This window comes from Heloderma suspectum, chromosome 5 (genome assembly GCF_057233095.1).
Source record: "Heloderma suspectum isolate Gila_16-S chromosome 5, 16-S_ref, whole genome shotgun sequence".
In the NCBI taxonomy this organism is placed as follows: Eukaryota; Metazoa; Chordata; class Lepidosauria; order Squamata; family Helodermatidae; genus Heloderma; species Heloderma suspectum.
In genome coordinates, this window is record NC_139462.1 from 97,423,875 (window position 1) to 97,441,033 (window position 17,159).

Genomic DNA, 17,159 nt, shown 5'->3' on the forward strand with positions numbered 1-17,159 from the left:
TTATCCATGTAAATTGATAAGAAAAAGTTTCTAGTTTTTGACATACATTTTAAACATGGCATATCTACAGAAGGTGGGGACTGAATGCATAGGTAGTATAAAATTTTGTCTGCATCTTGCTTTGTTATATGCATGAGTATATGGTGGGTGTTACCTGCTAATGCTTATTTGCTTTTTTGTCTCCTTAGCTAAACAGTGACTCGGCTGTTGATGACACAGTATTAGATCATGCAGGGTCATTACTGCAGTCTCAAGACTCCACTAGCAGTGTTGGAATGGAAGAGGTGCTTCAAATCAGAGCTGAGACTCCAAGTTTGGAAGTTTCCCCTCTAGATAATGCTAGCAACCAGCTGCCTGAGGTGGGGAGCAATGTGGGCTGGCGCATGGCTGATTTGGGCTCTTTCTAGCACTGTATAGTAGCTTTTTACTTCCTTTCCATGTGAATATTCATCTGTTACACTGATTATGTAATTTAACTTTAGTATTTCTAACCTGTTGTGGTAGCCTAAAGGAATGAAAATGCTTTCTGCAAACTGATCATTTCCTTGATGGGCTGAATATATTCACTACAGGTGAAAAATATTTTTGAAGTGCTAATAATATTTTGTGGTGCAGAACAATAATCTAATAAGCAAGATGGTTTCCTGGGTATAGTAATTACCTTCCTATGATATTTCCCTTCCTGCCGTCTCTCCCCTGCCCTCGCCCCCACATTTTGCTTTGCATTTGATTGGTGATTTGATTGGAATGTGAACCTCAGGCCAGCTGTGTTAGCAACTGGTTGATTCAGTCACTCCTTTTGAATAGGCCCTCTATATGCTAGTGGCATTTTTAAAAAATGGAAATGCCTATATGGAGTAAGCCAGACTCCCAGCTAGTAGCTGATTAAAAAACAGTGAGTATTTTATGTACATGTTTGCTATTGCAAACATACATTTTTGTGTAATAACTGTAAAGATAACAAAGCAGTTCATCTCTAATTTACTGGGAGGTGGGGAATGGTGTAACGTTTGTATTAGAAAGAACAGTGAGCTAGACATTCCTTTTCCTTTTGGGAGGGCGGAGGGGGAGAACATTCAGAGCCATATAGGTCAGCGCTGTAGGGAGCGCTAAATAATCAGTTGCTGTGGCTTCTGAGCACCACCATCATGACTTAAGCTTATGCTAACCATTTTAAGGGGTCAGATGAAATGGATAAAAGTGCCTTTTGCTTGGCATCTTCAGTTAACCCAAAGATGATAGGACCTTTCATCCTGCTGTTTCCAGTAGTTGTAAAGAACTTATTCCTCCTTCTGCTTAGCCAGATGAACTGGCCAGATGGGGACATGAGTGAGAGCTGCAGCAAGTAGGATAAAAATAGATGGCAGCACAGCAGTAGCACAAAACCCAGAGAAGAAGAATGAAGAGCTAGAGACTCCCACAGAGCTATAGTTTGGGAGCTTTAATTTCACTGCTTTGCATGATGAGCAGTACCATTTCCTTGAAAGTCTAAAGTATACAGTGTCTTTTGTGGAATCCTTCACAGACCTTTAATCCTTGGTTATTCAGGGTCTCTTTCTTCTTGAATTGGTCTATGCGATAAGTACAATGGCTAGAATTCAATGGAGCGGTTATACTCTCACTGATTCATTTCCAGCTTGCCTATTCCCTTCCACAAGCAGTGGGTCCTGTCAGTTCCATTGCACAAGCAGGACCCACCACTTACGCAAGGGAGATTTAGCGCTTCCCAGAGGAAGCCCCGAAAGGAATGGAAACGCTTGTTTCTTCTTCGTGGTCTCTGTGTATCACACATATGGACTCTGCGCCTGCCTGGAGCCTCAATTCGGGAAATTTCTATAGCTGAGGAATTTTGGCAGGAACCCCTCCCCCACCATCCCACTGCACATACTCCAGTGGGGTTCCTGCTCAATCCCTCAGTTCTTTGTTGACCGCCATTGTGGTAGCACTCGGTCGAAGGGACTTCTCATTAGGCTTTGGCTGAGGAGAAATTATATTTTTTTTTCTGGCTTTCTCTCTTCTTTCTCTAGTTTTTCTGCCTTTAACTATTTTCTCGTTTTTGGTAACAATTTTATTTCAGTCTTGCGATCATCGATCGCGTGGCCCCTTTGGGCATATGGCCATTAGGGCCCCTTTCTGAAAGTGCGTGCATTGTGGGGCAAAATTGCCTCCCATGAATGGACACTCGTTGTGCCTTCTCTGCCTGGGTGAAGGTCATATCATGGAGACCTGTCATCATTGTATGTTGTTTAGTAAGCAGGTGAGAAAAAATTGCACGAATAGACTTAAAGCGATCCTGTGGGAAAAGACTCTGAAAGCGGCGGACACCCCTAAACAGCCTATGGCGTCGGTTTCAGATCAGCTGAAGAGTCGGCCCAAGGGCGCAGATAAGGCCCCTCAAAAAGAGGTTCCTGAGAAGTCAGCAAATTTGCCTGCCTAGTCATCTCCGGGTCTAACTGTGGGCCGTTCTGACCCTCCAACCCTGGGCCGCTCCTTGGCAGTTTCTCTCGCCAAAAAGTTGTCGAAAAAAGCGAGATCTTCTCACTCATCCAAAGTCAGGAAGAGAAAGAAGAAGGGGAAGGAGTCTAAAAATATCCTGACCTGGAACCACAGCTCAGCTGCTGGAGCCACCTCTGATGGTAGATTTGCCGATTCCAGTGGTTTCAGCACCTTCAGTATCAACCACGGTACCACCAATGCCTTCCATGACAGAAGAGTTGCTTAGAGACTCGACACTGACTTGGGATCAAGGCTAGGTCGGGTTCAACCAAATGCATACTCAACGTGGAGATTTTTCCCCATGTTCGTCTTACTCCGCCTACTCCCGAAGGGGTGACGAGCCACCAGAGTTTCCGCAGCCTTGGTACAGAGACAGGTCTTGTTCCCCTCACTTGGATTGGGAAAGAGGGTCAGATTGGCCTCTTCCTCTGCCACGTAGTTACGGGTGGGATGATTGGAACTATTATCGACCTCATCAGTATCCTTATGATCATTACGCTTACTCCAGTGATTATTGACGCGACCGCGACACCTATCTGTCAGCAGCTTCAGCTCAGCCACTGCCGCAAGAGATGGTTATGCCACTGCCCCCACTGGTACGGGCGTCCTGAGCTGCATTGCTGGCACTTGCTACGAGGTGTCCCTTACGGTCGTCTCACCAATTGGCTCTGGAAACATTAGTTATGGAGAGCATAGACGGAGAAAAAGCTCCTTCACTGCTACCCCAGGCTGAGTCCCCAAAGCCTGCTGACCAGGATACTCAGCGAATGTCTTCCTGCTCCCCAAGGGCAAATTATCAGTCTGACTCTGCTTCGGTCTCATCCATTCTGTTGTCGCTGTTGTCACCCGATGTTGCTGTGGGCTCCCAGGACCCATCGTTGCCTTCAAGAGGATATGGGTCATTTTGCAGAAAAAGTTTCTAGAATGGCCCAGTCACTCGGTCTTGAGACTCAACAGCCCATGGAGAGAGTTAAGGACCCAGTGTTTGATGTCGTCCACACTGACCCAACCACTCTGCTTGCCATTCCATTTCTCCCGACTCTATTACAGACGGTACAGCTCTCTTGGAAGGCTCCATCCTCCATGATTCTGACCTCTAAACGGCTGGAGACCATGTATAGAATTCCAGAGAAGGATGCAAAGGTTTTATTCACCCATCTGCCACCCAATTAAGTCATTGTGGAGTTGTCACAGGGCAGGTCTCATTGGGTGCATTCTTCCCTGGTAGACAAGGAAGGCAGGAGACTAGATTTGATGGGAAGGCGTATCTACTCCTCTGCTTCCCTTGGACTACAGGTTACAAATTGTCAAGCAACTATGGCTTGGTACCAGCTTTTTCTATGGGAAAAGGTTGGCTTTCTCTGCGACTACCTACTGAATGATCAACATGAACTGGTGACAGTTTTTCAGGCAGAGGCCATGAAGGTAGCAAGACAACAAATTAACACTGCCAGACACCAAGCTGATTGTGATGCCAAGGCTATGGTAGGGGCTATCACGCTTTGCAGACATGCCTGGTTGAGGTTGGCAGGCCTTGCACAAGAGGCACGTTCCCGTATCGAAGACCGCCCTTTTGATGGTGAGGGTTTATTTAACTCCAAAACCGACGAGGCCATGGACACTATTCAAAAGGCGAAGAATACAGCAAGGAAGATGGGTCTCTTGCAGGCTCCAACACGATTTAGACAACGCCACTGGTATCGACAGCTTTCATTCAATCTTGACCTCATCAGGATTGAGCAGTGCAACAGCAACAAGGTTTCCAACAGAAATGCCAGTTTGCTTCGACATCACGTTTCTAGTCTTCTCATAAGGGGCCTGACTTTATGAAGAAGCAATGCCTTTGACTGTCCCCTGGAACCGCCTCTCTCCTGGGATCATCTTCCCCCTTTCCACTCCTGCCTTGCAGCCTTTTTTCCATCATGGCAGAAAATAACAATGGACTTGTGGGTCCTTGCTATTATTGGTAGAGGTTAGAGAATCGAGTTTGACGCACTTCCCCCCTTCTCAGGCATCACATCGCCGTCGTCCCCACTACATGAAGAGGTAGACAAGCTCCTTTTGAAGGGAGCAATCAAACTGGTCCCTCTGATAGGCTGAACGAGGGCTTCTACTCTCAATATTTTGCAGTGCCCAGAAAGTATGGCGGACTTTGCCCAATTCTGGATCTCAGAGGGATCAATCTGTTCAATCCACCCAGAAAGTTCAGAATGACCACATTGACTTCGATTCTACCCTTGCTACAGATGGGAGATTGGTTCACGACCATTGATTTGAAAGACATGTACTTTCATATCGCAGTAGAGGAGTTCAGCCAGCGCTTTCTCCACTTCTCAGTTGGCGGTCTTGTCTACCAGTTCAAGGTGTTGCTGTTCAGGCTCACTACAGCTCCACGGGTATTCATAAAATTCATGGCTGTGGTGTGTGCCCATTGGGGTGTGTGCTCAGGCTTCGAGGGGTCCAGATCTATCCTTACATTGACAATTGGCTTCTAGTTGCTCAATCAAGGATCCGACTGCTGGAAAGCATCCAAATTACGCTGGAACTGTTAGGAGATCTCAGTTTGTTTGTGAACATGGAAAAATCATTCTTAGTGCCATCCCAAGTTGTCCAGTTTATCAGAGCCTTCATAAATTCCCAAGTAGGTTGTGCATTTCTTCCTCGGGATTGAGCACAGGTGCTAATGCAACTTGTGTCAGATGTTCTGGCTTGCTGTACCATAAGAGTATACATGGTACAGAAACTAGTAGGACTGAAGGTGGCTACAACTGCAGTGGTCCCGTATGCTTGCCTTCGCATGAAGACATTGCAAAACTGGTTTATCAGGGCATTTGACCTGCGGCAAGACTCCTGGAGAGTCAGACTACACCTTACCCCTGCGGTCCAGGCTTCCCTTTGGTGGTGGACTGTGTCATCCAACCTCTTAAGGGATCTGCCTTTTCAACTTCCCACACCGATGTTGACAGTCACAACAGACACCTCGATGTCAGGCTGGGGCACTCACTGCACTCACTTCAAAGTGCAAGGGTTCTGGTCGAAGGCAGAGGCAGACAGCCACATCAATGTCCTGGAGCTGCTTGCAGTCAACAAAGTCTTGAGGGCTTTTGAAGTAGTCCTTCGTGGTCGTTGCATCCAAATCACGTCAGACAACACCACGGTGGTATTCCACCTAAACCAACAAGGTGGGACTCATTTGATGCCATTGATTCGACTGACAATACAAATCTTTGAATGGTGCATTGCACGGGACATCACCTTTACGGCGATCCATATTGCAGGCAAAGACAACATCTTGGCCAACTATCTGGGCTGCTCTTTCCCACTCTCTCATGAATGGGAGATCAATCCGAGCATCCGCAATCGCATGTTCTGCCAGTGGGGTTGCCCATCCTTGGACCTCTTCACATCAGAGGAGAATGCAGCATGCCTTCATTTCTACAGCTGTGCGGGCAGAAGTGCAAGGTCTCTCAGGGATGCTTTTGCCAGGAATTGGAGGGGAGATCTCCTGTACATGTTTCCACCCTTTCCTCTTCTCACACAAGTGGTTGCGAAACTGGAGAAAGATGGTGCAGAGGGCATCCTGATCGCACTGTGGTGGCCCAGGCAGCCTTGATTTGCCAAGCTCCTCTGGCAGTCCAGAGGGGATTACCTTCGACTCCCATCGACACCAGCACTATTGTCCAGGGACAAAGACAAGGTGTCACATCCAGACTAACCGACCTTATGCCTCACGGCATGGAGAATCCGGTGGTAGACTGGATAGACTTACCTTCATCACTCCACAGTCTGTTCTGGAGGCAGCTAGGAAACCTGCTACAAGGAAATCCTATGCCAGTAAATGGACGCTTTTTACACTTTTCGCCAGGGACAATGACTTTGATCCTGCCCATTTTAGTATACAGGATATTCTGAAATTTTTATTTTTGCTTCATGAGCAAGGACTCCGAAGTTCTTCTTTGAAGGTTTACCTTGCAGCCATTTTGGCTTCCCAGCTTGTTTACAATGTTTCCTCGGTTTCCTCGCATCCTTTGATCTGTCAGTTTATGAGGGGAATTAGAAATCTTGTTCCTCGTGTTAAACCTCTGGTACTGACATGGAGTATGTCTGTTGTACTACGTGCGCTCACCAAACATTTGAGCCACTTGCTACTGCAGATTTGCATCTTCTCTCACTAAAGGTGGCTTTCTTAGTAGCCATCACGTCAGCACAGCGCTCTGGAGAGCCATGTGCCCTGCGAGTGGACTGTCCTTACCTACGATTTCAGAGGGACAAAGTTGTACTTTGTCCCGATATTGCTTTCCTACCGAAAGTCATTTCAGGTTTTCACTTGGCTCAGGATATTGTGCTCCCTGCCTGTTCTCCTCACCCGCAACGGCATTCAAGAAGACGCTGCACATATTGGATGTTCATAGAGCTCTATCATTCTATAAAGCGAGGACGGAATCATTTTGTCAATCTCAGTGATTGTTTGTCTGTTATGGGGGATCTAAGAAGAGACTCCCAGGTTCATCCCAGCATTTAGCATCCTGGATAGTTCAAGTTATTAAGCTCTACTATGAACTACAGGGATTGGAGTTACCTGGTCCAGTGAGGGCCCACTCAACCAGAGTGAAGCAATGTCGGTGGCTTTTCAGAGAGGGGTGTCGATACCGGATGTATGTCGGACTGCAACCTGGGCCACTCCTTCCACATTTGTCAAGCATTATTGTCTCGACATTCAGGCCCGAAAGGACTGCTCCTTTAGCCCGATGGTGCTGTCAGAGGTTCTTCGATGAGGACACTGACCCAGTTCTGTGTACGTAAGCTTGTTATTCGCCCATATGTGTGGTGCACAGAGACCATGAAGAAGAAAGTCAGGTTGCTTACCTCTAACTGGAGTTCTTTGAGTGGTCATCAGTGCATTCACACAACCCACCCACCATACCCGTTTCGGTGTCAAGATTATATTGGTTTGGTACTGAGATTCTTCGGTCTTAAGGGGCCACAATTGGCGGTCTCCTTGGAACTGAGGGATTGAGCGAGAACCCCACTGGAGTATGCACAGTGGGATGGTGGGGGAGGGGTTGCACAGATGACCACTGGAAGAACTCCAGTTACAGGTAAGTAACCTGACTTTCTGGAAAGAGGTGGGTCAGCAGAGCTCCCTTATATGAACTCCATCAATCTGCCTCCTTCCAGAAACAAGTGTTTCTACTCCTTTCGGGTTATCCTGGAAATGCTAAATCTCCATTGTGAAAGTGGAGTGGTCCACCTGCGCAACAGAATTGGGGTGTTGTAAGAAAATCAGTGGTGGCGTAAGTGCCCCATTGTATTGTGGCCAATGATTTTAGAATTGCCATGAGTGTGAGAGTGCTGTTTTTATAAGGGATATCCATAATTTATATATGCTGCTTGGTAGAATTACACATACCTTTTTGAAATGTTGACTCTGTATAAAGACAATAGAAGCCATTAACACATGTTGGGAGTGCAGACAATAATGGCGGTCATCACTGAAGCCTTTGCCGCTGGTCAGGGGAGCTTGGATCTTAATACTGAGACTAAAGGGTGGTTCTCCTGTGTCTTCTGGAGGGTATTCCAAGACTTTTGTGTTAGTTCCTTCCACCCTGGACAACAGGTAGGGTTCAGTCCGAAAGGTCCCCTGCAGAGTGAAGGGCTACCCTGCCTTCCCAGACCAGTCCTGCCTAGCATCAGCTGAATAGGGTCTGCAACTTAGGGTACTGTAGTGGTTTTCTGTGAGGAAGGGGTCCCCTCACCTCCCACCAGCAGACCAGCGCACATTCCCTACAGCTGCCACTGAAGAACCAGGGAATATGGAGTCCATGCCACCCTAACCAGGTAGGTGGACCTCCAGTTGCTATGCGCCAGTGATTTTTGGCCAGACCCCAAGCCCTCTCTATGCAGGAGGAAGCCAAGCTGTTGAGCCTTCTCTTTTCATCAGCACAGAAACCACCTGGACTATTGGTGCCCCATCCATGCTGTCCCCAACAGCAAAGGAGCTAGGGCCTTGTCTTTTGTTTGGTGTACAACGTGCCTGGAGAATTGATGCGCTGCCCTCACTCTCCCCAAGCAGGAGGAAGCCAGGCCATTGGGCCTTGTGCTTCTTTTCAGTGCACAAAGCACCTGAACAAGTAGCACCCCTCTCCTCCAGGGGCTGGCGATGCTGGAGTCGATCCAGTGCCTGCCCACACACACACACCAGCCTCTAGCTTTCCCTTAACTGTGACAAAGGTGAGGCGCATCCATAAGCAGCCCTTGGATATCACAGCGGGAGCAGCAGGACTCCAGGAGGGCAATTATAGGGGATCATGAGGAGGCATCAGCATTGCTAGGAGAAGGCCCCTCTGAGGCAACCTTGCATGGAACAGTGGACCAATAGGCAGACTGGCAGGGGTGAATCTAGAAGGTGGTCATCCCCTCATTTATCTCAAGGAGCGCCAGACCTGAGTGGTGATCAGAGCCACCCCAATTTCATCACCTGCATCAGATAAATTGTGGCATAATTAATAAAGAACATGATGCCATGTCTGAGGAAGGGCAAGAGGCCCAGCCATTCACTGTCCTGGGTGGGGAGCGTGTAAGACCTATAAGAGGGGGAAAAGAGACACAGCCACTCATCCAAGGGAAGGGCTAGCCCTAGGAAAGGCAAGCAGGAATGCAGGCATCCCTCCTTCTCCTCTTCCAAGGGGTGTTCCTCTGCAGCAGGGGTGGACAACATGTGGCCCATGTATCCCACACTATCCTCTGTTGCCCCCCCCTGAACATTAACAGAAAAATTAACAAAAACATTTGGCATCCATAGTGGCTGTAGAGTGCGTAAAGGGACAAATTTACCTTGTTTGCAATTTGGCCCTTTTGGCATTCCATTGCCACAGGAGGGCAGATTGGTGGTGCATTTCAGTGGCAATCCAGCAGTTATTTTGCTTCCCCCTCCCATTTTGGGGGGGAGTCCTGTAGACTGTGGCTCATAGGATGAAAATGGCCCCTGGACCTCCTGATGTTGCCCATCCCTTCCCTACAGTCTTCACTTCTAAGGAAGAAAGCTGGCCAAAAGGGGGACCAGCAGGGGGGCCAGCCAGCATCCCCTCCCCATCAGCTGTCAACCCAGGGTAGCAAGGAGGGTGCAGATTGGTCCAAACAGAAGGAACAAAGTTCCCCCTTCCTATCATCTGATGTCTTGGTGGAGTCTGAAGAGACAGAAGGTGGGGAACTTTTGGAGGAAAATTTAGATTCTGTCATATCCAATCAGGAGAGGCTCTTCTTTTTAGAATTGTTTCCCACACTGCTTACCAAGGCTATCTGCACCTTAAATCTGGACGACAACAGTGACAAAGCCACCCCTTTAGTGGAACCTGCACCAAAAGGGCCTAAGGTTGTAATTCCTCAGGGACCTTCCAAACAACTCTGCGTACCTGAGTTCATGGAGAGGCTGCAGACGAGCAAATGGACCAACCTGGCAAAAGGCAAAGCTTCGCTCCAAGTGCCAAACAAGCTTTACTCCTTGCCAGAGGAGTAATGCTTATGGAGACACTTCAGGTAGCCATGGTGGATGCCCCACTGGCTGCACTGGCCTCCTCCGCTATCATCCCCACCAAGAATGAGGGTAGCCCTAAGGACTTCTATGATAAGAGGGTGGAAGCCATTCTGTACAGAGCATTCAAGGGTTCCACTATGTCCTTCAGAGCCTCACTCACTTTATCTTTGTCAGAACTGTCAATCTTTGGTCAGAGAAGCTGGTAGGATTACCAAGCGCATCCAAGGCCATTTAAGATGAGCTTAAGAAAATTGCTTTTTCTGCAGCCTTGCTAGCTGATTCCTCACTACATGCCATTCAGCCGAAATCCAGGGCCATTGCAGCAGATGTCATGGCTAGGAAGAATTTATGGCTAAGAATATTGGAGATGGACCTTGGTCACCAAGCTAGGCTGGCAGTTTTTTCTGGCTCCAAGCTGTTTGGACCTGAACAAGGTATTCATAAAAACCAGGGATAAAACCCAAGTTCTACTCACATCAAAAAAAGATGACAAAAAGCCTAGAATTTATCAGCATTTTCATTTACCAGGTATTCAGCACAACCCCATATCCTCTGGAGGGTACAGACCCAAGTGGTTATGGCCCAAGGCTATTGGTGGCAGAATGTTATCTAGCTTCACCAAGGATACCAAGAAGCTTCCCTTGCCCTGATGCCAGGAGCCCATGTCAAAGGATTGGGAATAGCCTCCTCAACTATGCTCAGATTTGGGTAAAGAGCACAATGGATGCTTAGGTCAGAGAGATGGTGGTTCTGGGCTATGCCCTGGAGTTTGCCTTCTGTCCCAGGGACAGGTTTTTCAACTCCCCCAGGTTCAAAAAGCTCTTCAAACACCAGGCCATCGTGGGGAAAATCAGTCATCTGTTGAAAATCAGGGCGACTGAGCCAGTTCCTCTAGCATCTATTCTATTCTTGGTTCCCCAAAACAATGGGAAGGTAAGAGTGATCCTGGACTGGAAATAGCTCAACAAATTTCTTGTCCACAACCACTTCAAGATGGAATCGCTCAAGTCCATCTCAGCAGCTATCTTGGTGCAGGACTTCCTAGCATCACTGGACCCCTGGGAAGCCAATCTGCACATGCCCATCCAACCCTGTGGATGGACACGTGGAGATTCCTGTAGTTTGTCTGTGGAGAAAGACACTTCCAGTACAGGATGATGCTGTTTGGCCCAACTTGAGCCCACAGCGTCTTCACTTAGGTACTGGTAGCCTTTGTGGCTCATCTGAGAATGAGGGGTATCTCTGCCCCTACCTCAGTGACATCCTCATCAAATCTTCCTCCTGGAAGAAGGGGCTGGAGCAAGTTGAGGTAACCCTGGAGTGCGTGGATGCCAATAGTGAACCTGGAGAAAAGGCTCATCCTGGAAAAAAGGCTCATTGTTTCCCTCTTAGTCCCTGGAACATCTGGGAGTGGTCTTGGACACAAGCCAGTTCAGGACATTTCTCATAGAGGAACAGGAGCATAGCACACTCTTTGCCATTCACTCTGTGCAGGGGACAGTGCTGACTGATCTGCAGTTGTTGGCTCATTTGATGGGACTCCTGGTGTCCTGTCAGGACCTGGTGACCTGGGCATGCCTACACAGCAAGGAACTTCAGAGAATGCTTCTTCTGTATTAGGAGGTGACAGCCAACAACTTGTGCCTACCAGTGTCTCTCCCTCAAGCTCTCCAAGCATTTCAGGCGTGATGGCTGACTTTCCAGAGGCTCACCAGGAGTGTCAGTCTAGTAATCCATGTCAGGACTGTGATGACTACAAATGCCAGCCTGCTGTGATGGGAGCCCATCTGGAGGACTGGGACACTCGGGGCCTATGGTCTCTACAAGAATGACTGCTCAGCATCAACTTGCTGGAACCAAAGCCATAAAATTGAGGGCACTTCAAGGAACAGATCATCAGCAGCCATGTGCTCATAAGGACAGACAACATGTCTGCCAAAGCATACATAAACAAGCGGGTGAAGGGGGCACAAGATCAGGAAGACTAAATAGAGAAGCCTTCAAAATTCTGTCCTGGGCAGAGATGCATCTCCTTTTGTTCTCAGTGGTTCACCTAGCCAGGATGGTCAACAACATTGTGGACTGGTTGAGCAGGTAGACAATTCAGGTTACAGAGCTGAAACTTCACCCTCAGTTGTTCATGTAACTAGTGAAGCACTTTGGGCAGCCGATGATGGACCTCTTTGCCACACCATAAAACACCCAGATGGCTTAGTTCCTAGCAATACATCCCTATCCAGAGGCAGCCATAGACACTCTGACCTGTTCATGGCCCATGTGGCTGTTGTATGCATTCCCTCTGCTTCTTCTGAGCTGAGTGTGCAGCAACACCTGGAAGCCTTTTTTTCTGGTGTCAGAGCTTGGGAAGAATGACTTGTCAGGAGTCCTGGAGTTCCTTCATATAGGCCTGCTGAAAGGGCTCTGTACCAGTATTCATAAACACCAGGTTGTGGCACTGAACAGCATCCCAGAATGCAGGGGTGGGGGTCTTCTGCTAGCCAGCCCCATGTGAAGAGGTTTCTGAGGGGGTGGCACTCATCAACCCTCCAATGCTTCATAGAATTCCCATGTGGAATTTGAACTGGCCCTTATAGTTTCTCCCTTTGAACTTCTGGCCACTCATCCTCTTGAGATCCTGACTCTTAAGACCACTGTGTAAGCTGCAGAATTTCTACCGGCCACCACTTCAGCCAGATGGAAAAAAGAAACCACATGCACAGTTATAAGATGGGGGATACGTGGCTCAACAACACTACAAGCGAGAAGTGTCTTGGAATTGTTGTCGATCACAAGCTGAATATGAGCCAACAATGTGATGTGGCTGCAAAAAAGGCAAATGCTGTTTGGGGCTGGATTAATAGAAGCATAGCTTCCAAATCCTGGGAAGTACTAGTTCCCCTCTACTCAGCACTGGTTAGGTCTCATCTGGAGTACTGTGTCCAGTTCTGGGCACCACACTTTAAGAAGGATGCAGACAAACTGGAGAGGGTTCAGAGGAGGGCAACAAAGATGATCAGGGGACTGGAAACAAAGCCCTATGAAGAGATACTGGAAGAACTGGGCATGTTTAGCCTTGAGAAGAGAAGACTGAGGGGAGATATGATAGCGCTCTTCAAGTCCTTGAAAGGTTGTCACAGAGAGGAAGGCCAAGATGTCTTCTCGATCATCCCAGAGTGCAGGACATGGAATAATGGGCTCAAGTTACAGGAAGCCAGATTCCGGCTGAACATCAGGAGAAACTTCCTGACTGTTAGAGCACTACGACAATGGAACCAATGACCTAGGGAGGTGGTGGGCTCTCCCACACTGGAGGCATTCAAGATGAGGCTGGACAGCCATCTGTCAGGGATGCTCTGACTTGGATTCCTGCACTGAGCAGGGGGTTGGACTCGATGGCCTTGTAGGCCCCTTCCAACCCTACTATTCTATGATTCTATGATTTTATCATTAATAGGTGGTGGCTCTGTCTTCATTTTGCCCCAAGCTGGTCCATCTCCAGGAAAAAAGCCTGTGTAGGGCACTCTGTTTATACATAGACAGGACTGTTGACATTAGGAAGAAAGCGGCTTTTTTGTATCTCATAAGGATGGATGAACACAATCCATACCTCTTATGTTTGGGAGAAGACCAGGCGGTATAGTCGTGCACACATTGCCAAGGTTTTACCAGACAAGCATGATGTAATCGCTCCTCACGCTTTCATGCAGCACTCTGGGAGTGAGACTTGCAGGTAGCAGTTTCGGTGAAGAATTGGGGTCACAGTCACTCTTGATTTGCTCAGAACTGTAACTTACAATGGCCCTGGCAACTTCATCAGCTTCACTACCTTCCTCAGCAGATCTATCCCAACCATCAGTTCCTATAATGCAGTCTGACCAAGCAACTATAGAACCCTCTGGATCCAGCCATCAGGCGCCTGATCCTACACCGGGTCGGTCCATTACGAAAAGGGTGAAGTCCAAGCATTCTTCAGTGGATCAGGCTAGCGAGTCCAAGATGAAGAAGTCTAGGACAGCAGAGTGGGATTTGTATTTTGTCACACCCATGCCATCTCCTATCCTGCAAGAGGATAGGGCTGTACCTCAATCAGAACTGCCCCAACTCCCCCGAGCACCACTATTATTACTCTTGTCCATTCCAGTGGTGCAGAGATTGCTGTGTGAGTCTCATGTGGTCTCAGATGAGGCCTCTATTACAGGCTCCACATCAGAGGGAGAAATAAGGGACTCTTTGCCTCCCCCTAGTTTGTAACTAGGGCTCCCAAGCATTATGACCAGCACTGTATTTCCTCATTACTGTCGCTCACTGGATTCCAGGAGAGACTTGACAGAATCATACTATTCGGGATGCTCTGTGCAGATCGTCCTGCATAGAAGGATGATCTGCGTAGGGGTCGATGCTCTCAATTGCCCTCTTGTTCCTGGGATAGGCGGTCACCTTGAAGGAGAGATTCTCCACCCAGCTACTACAGGAAACACCCTATTCTTTTTTTACAGAAGGTTGGCAAACCTGAAATCAGTGCCTATGCATAGGGCCCACCCATTCATAGCTACATTGTCTGGCCTGTGGCATCTGAACTGATCATCTTGGCACCACAGGCACTAGTCACACTGACCTCAGCACATCCAGTGACTCCTGTAGTCTCTGTCCAATCATCCTCAGAACCACACTCAATAGCTTTGGTCCTGACCGCCATAGCTACTCAGAAGGCACCAACAGGACCATCAGATTGGATTCTGACCCAGAGGGCTATCAGTCAAATTCATCTGAATTGGAGTCAGTGGCTTTCTCCAGAGGTATCCCTCTTCAAGATGTATGCAAGGCTGCACCTGCTCACAGCCTGACATTCATTAAACACTATTGCCTTAATGTTTGGATAAGAAGGGACACTTCATTTGGACAGGCACTGGTCTCCTCAGTACTGACTTGACCACCTGTTCACTCCTTGGTAAGTTACCCATATGTGTGATGCACAGACACCACGAAGAAGGACAGACTGCGTACCTGTAACTGTAGTTTTTCAAATGGTCATATGTGCTATCATACAACCCACCCTCCTACCCCACTACAGGTGTTCTGATACCCTTTTCGCATTTCCTTTTGGTTTGAGGGTGCCACTGTGGCACCTTCAGAGAAGCTGAAGGGAAAGGCACTGCTCTGGGTCAGTTCCTCCTGTCCCTCTTGTTCATTGTTTATGTTCTCACTGGATTATAGTTAGCACCTTTTGCATTTTTCGCGTCCTATATTCTCCTATTTAGGAGTTCTGGGCTGAGTGGCAACTTGCTTTTCCAGTCCAATCTGGGAAGGAAGGATGGCCTATCTCCCTGAAGAGGACCTCTTAGATTGGACCTGCCTGTCATCTTGAGAATGTAAAGTGTGTGTGTGTGTGTGTGTGTGTGTGTGTGAGGGAGGGGGGGGAGAATATTTTTTTTCAGAACAAACTATATTCACAAATATTTTAGAAAATTTAAATATTGAAGATGAACAGAAAAAGGTTGTTTGAAGTGGGAACATGCTATGTTACTTTCTTTTAGACAGAGAAACAATATTGTGGGATTTAAGAAATTCTGACAATCTAAATTAGATGATGTAAAACACATTTTGTGATTTTGGACCCCTGTTCCTTACAGTATTTGATATACACACATTCCTTCCATATGAGTTGTAAAAATATGCTGCTTTCTTTCCAGGATGGCAGTTCACCTATAAAGGATGAACAAATTAGTACTGCTAGTGAAGATACTGGATCATTTGCATTGCAAGAACAGCAAGAATCCTTGATATGCCAAGATCCCTTAGAATTGGAAGAGGCTCCTGAAATTCCAGAGCATCCTGCTACTGAAAGCTACACCGAATCAATCTGTGAAGATGATGTTACCCTTGCTTTGAAGGAGCTAGATGAAAGATGTGAAGAAGAAGAAGCTGACTTCTCTGGTTTGTCTAGGTAAAATGTATTTGATTTGAAGTCAAGTATACATATTTTCTCTCCACTCACTTGTTATTGACTTAGAAAGAGACCAGCATCTTTGACAAAGGTGTACCTGGCCAGTGGCTGCCAGTGGACTTCTGGGCCTCTACTTTCAGTGTTGCTTTGGGGTCACTTTAACTTACAGTGGAATATGTCTGTTCATTTAAAAGGATCTTGGGTTTAAAAATACCTTAACCTGAATGTGGAAAATGCAAAAAGCACTGCTATTAGCAACTACATTCAAGTCAAAATTAAAGTTGCAATTTGAGTCTGAGTCCAACTGATCACTTCCAGCGTCATTGGAAATCCAGTGAATTCGGATGGAGGTGGGGGTTTACCACGATGCCCCCACATCCAGTTGTTTGATACAAATAATAATGCAGCAATGGTAGATAATGGGTATTTCAAGTATTTGAATAATGCAAACGATAGTAAGGCTGATCTTAAGGAGCGCCTCCAGCAACACCAGACAGGCTGCTTAACAAGATCAGCCTCGGATGGCCTTCTCTCTGTCCCATCAGCCAGGACAGCTAGACTGGTGGGGACGAGGGAGAGGGCCTTTTCTGTGGTGGCCCCCACTCTGTGGAACTCCCTCCCTAGGGAACTCTGCCATGCCCCTAACAGAAGTACTGAAGGTTTGTTCCCACAAATGTATCTAAATTGAAAAACTAGCCTACAGCATGAAAAAATGCATTCAATTTCTGTAGCTATAATGTATGCATGTATTACTTCAAACCCTCAACCATATCACACCCCAAAAACATGCCCCTGACTCACATCTTGTAGGCCCCTTCCAACCCTATGATTCTGTGATCTATGATGATCTATGATCTATGAAAACATAATTGTGGGTGATGCTAGAGCACACTATTTGAGTACTTGCAAGAGACACACACAAAACATTTTTTAAAATCCTTTTAAAGTCATGTTCCACTATGTTACCACTCCCCTGGAAACTGGGGAAAAGCTAGAATTAATGGCTTTGTGTGACTCTGACTTGAGAGGCAATGGAAAGAAAATAATATATAACAAAAATTGGGAAACAATACATCTGTACAATATATTCTACAATATATAAATAAGGCTTGGAAAAAGTGCAGTGTGTTCTGAAACTGGACATCAGATTTACTCTAATGAGTTTATTGTAACTTTATCAAGATC

At 47.1% G+C, this 17,159-nt stretch overlaps 1 protein-coding gene across 15 annotated transcripts in view; it reads left to right on the plus strand.

Moving 5' to 3' along the window:
- The window catches only part of FRYL (FRY like transcription coactivator), a 261,277-nt gene that overhangs the window by 227,729 nt on the left and 16,389 nt on the right, over nucleotides 1-17,159 (plus strand). For all 15 annotated transcript variants that reach the window (XM_084856817.1, XM_084856818.1, XM_084856816.1 and 12 more), the window contains 2 exons: nucleotides 189-359; nucleotides 15,721-15,974. In XM_084856817.1, the coding sequence (XP_084712943.1) occupies nucleotides 189-359; nucleotides 15,721-15,974 (425 nt within the window). The remainder of the gene's footprint in view (nucleotides 1-188; nucleotides 360-15,720; nucleotides 15,975-17,159) is intronic.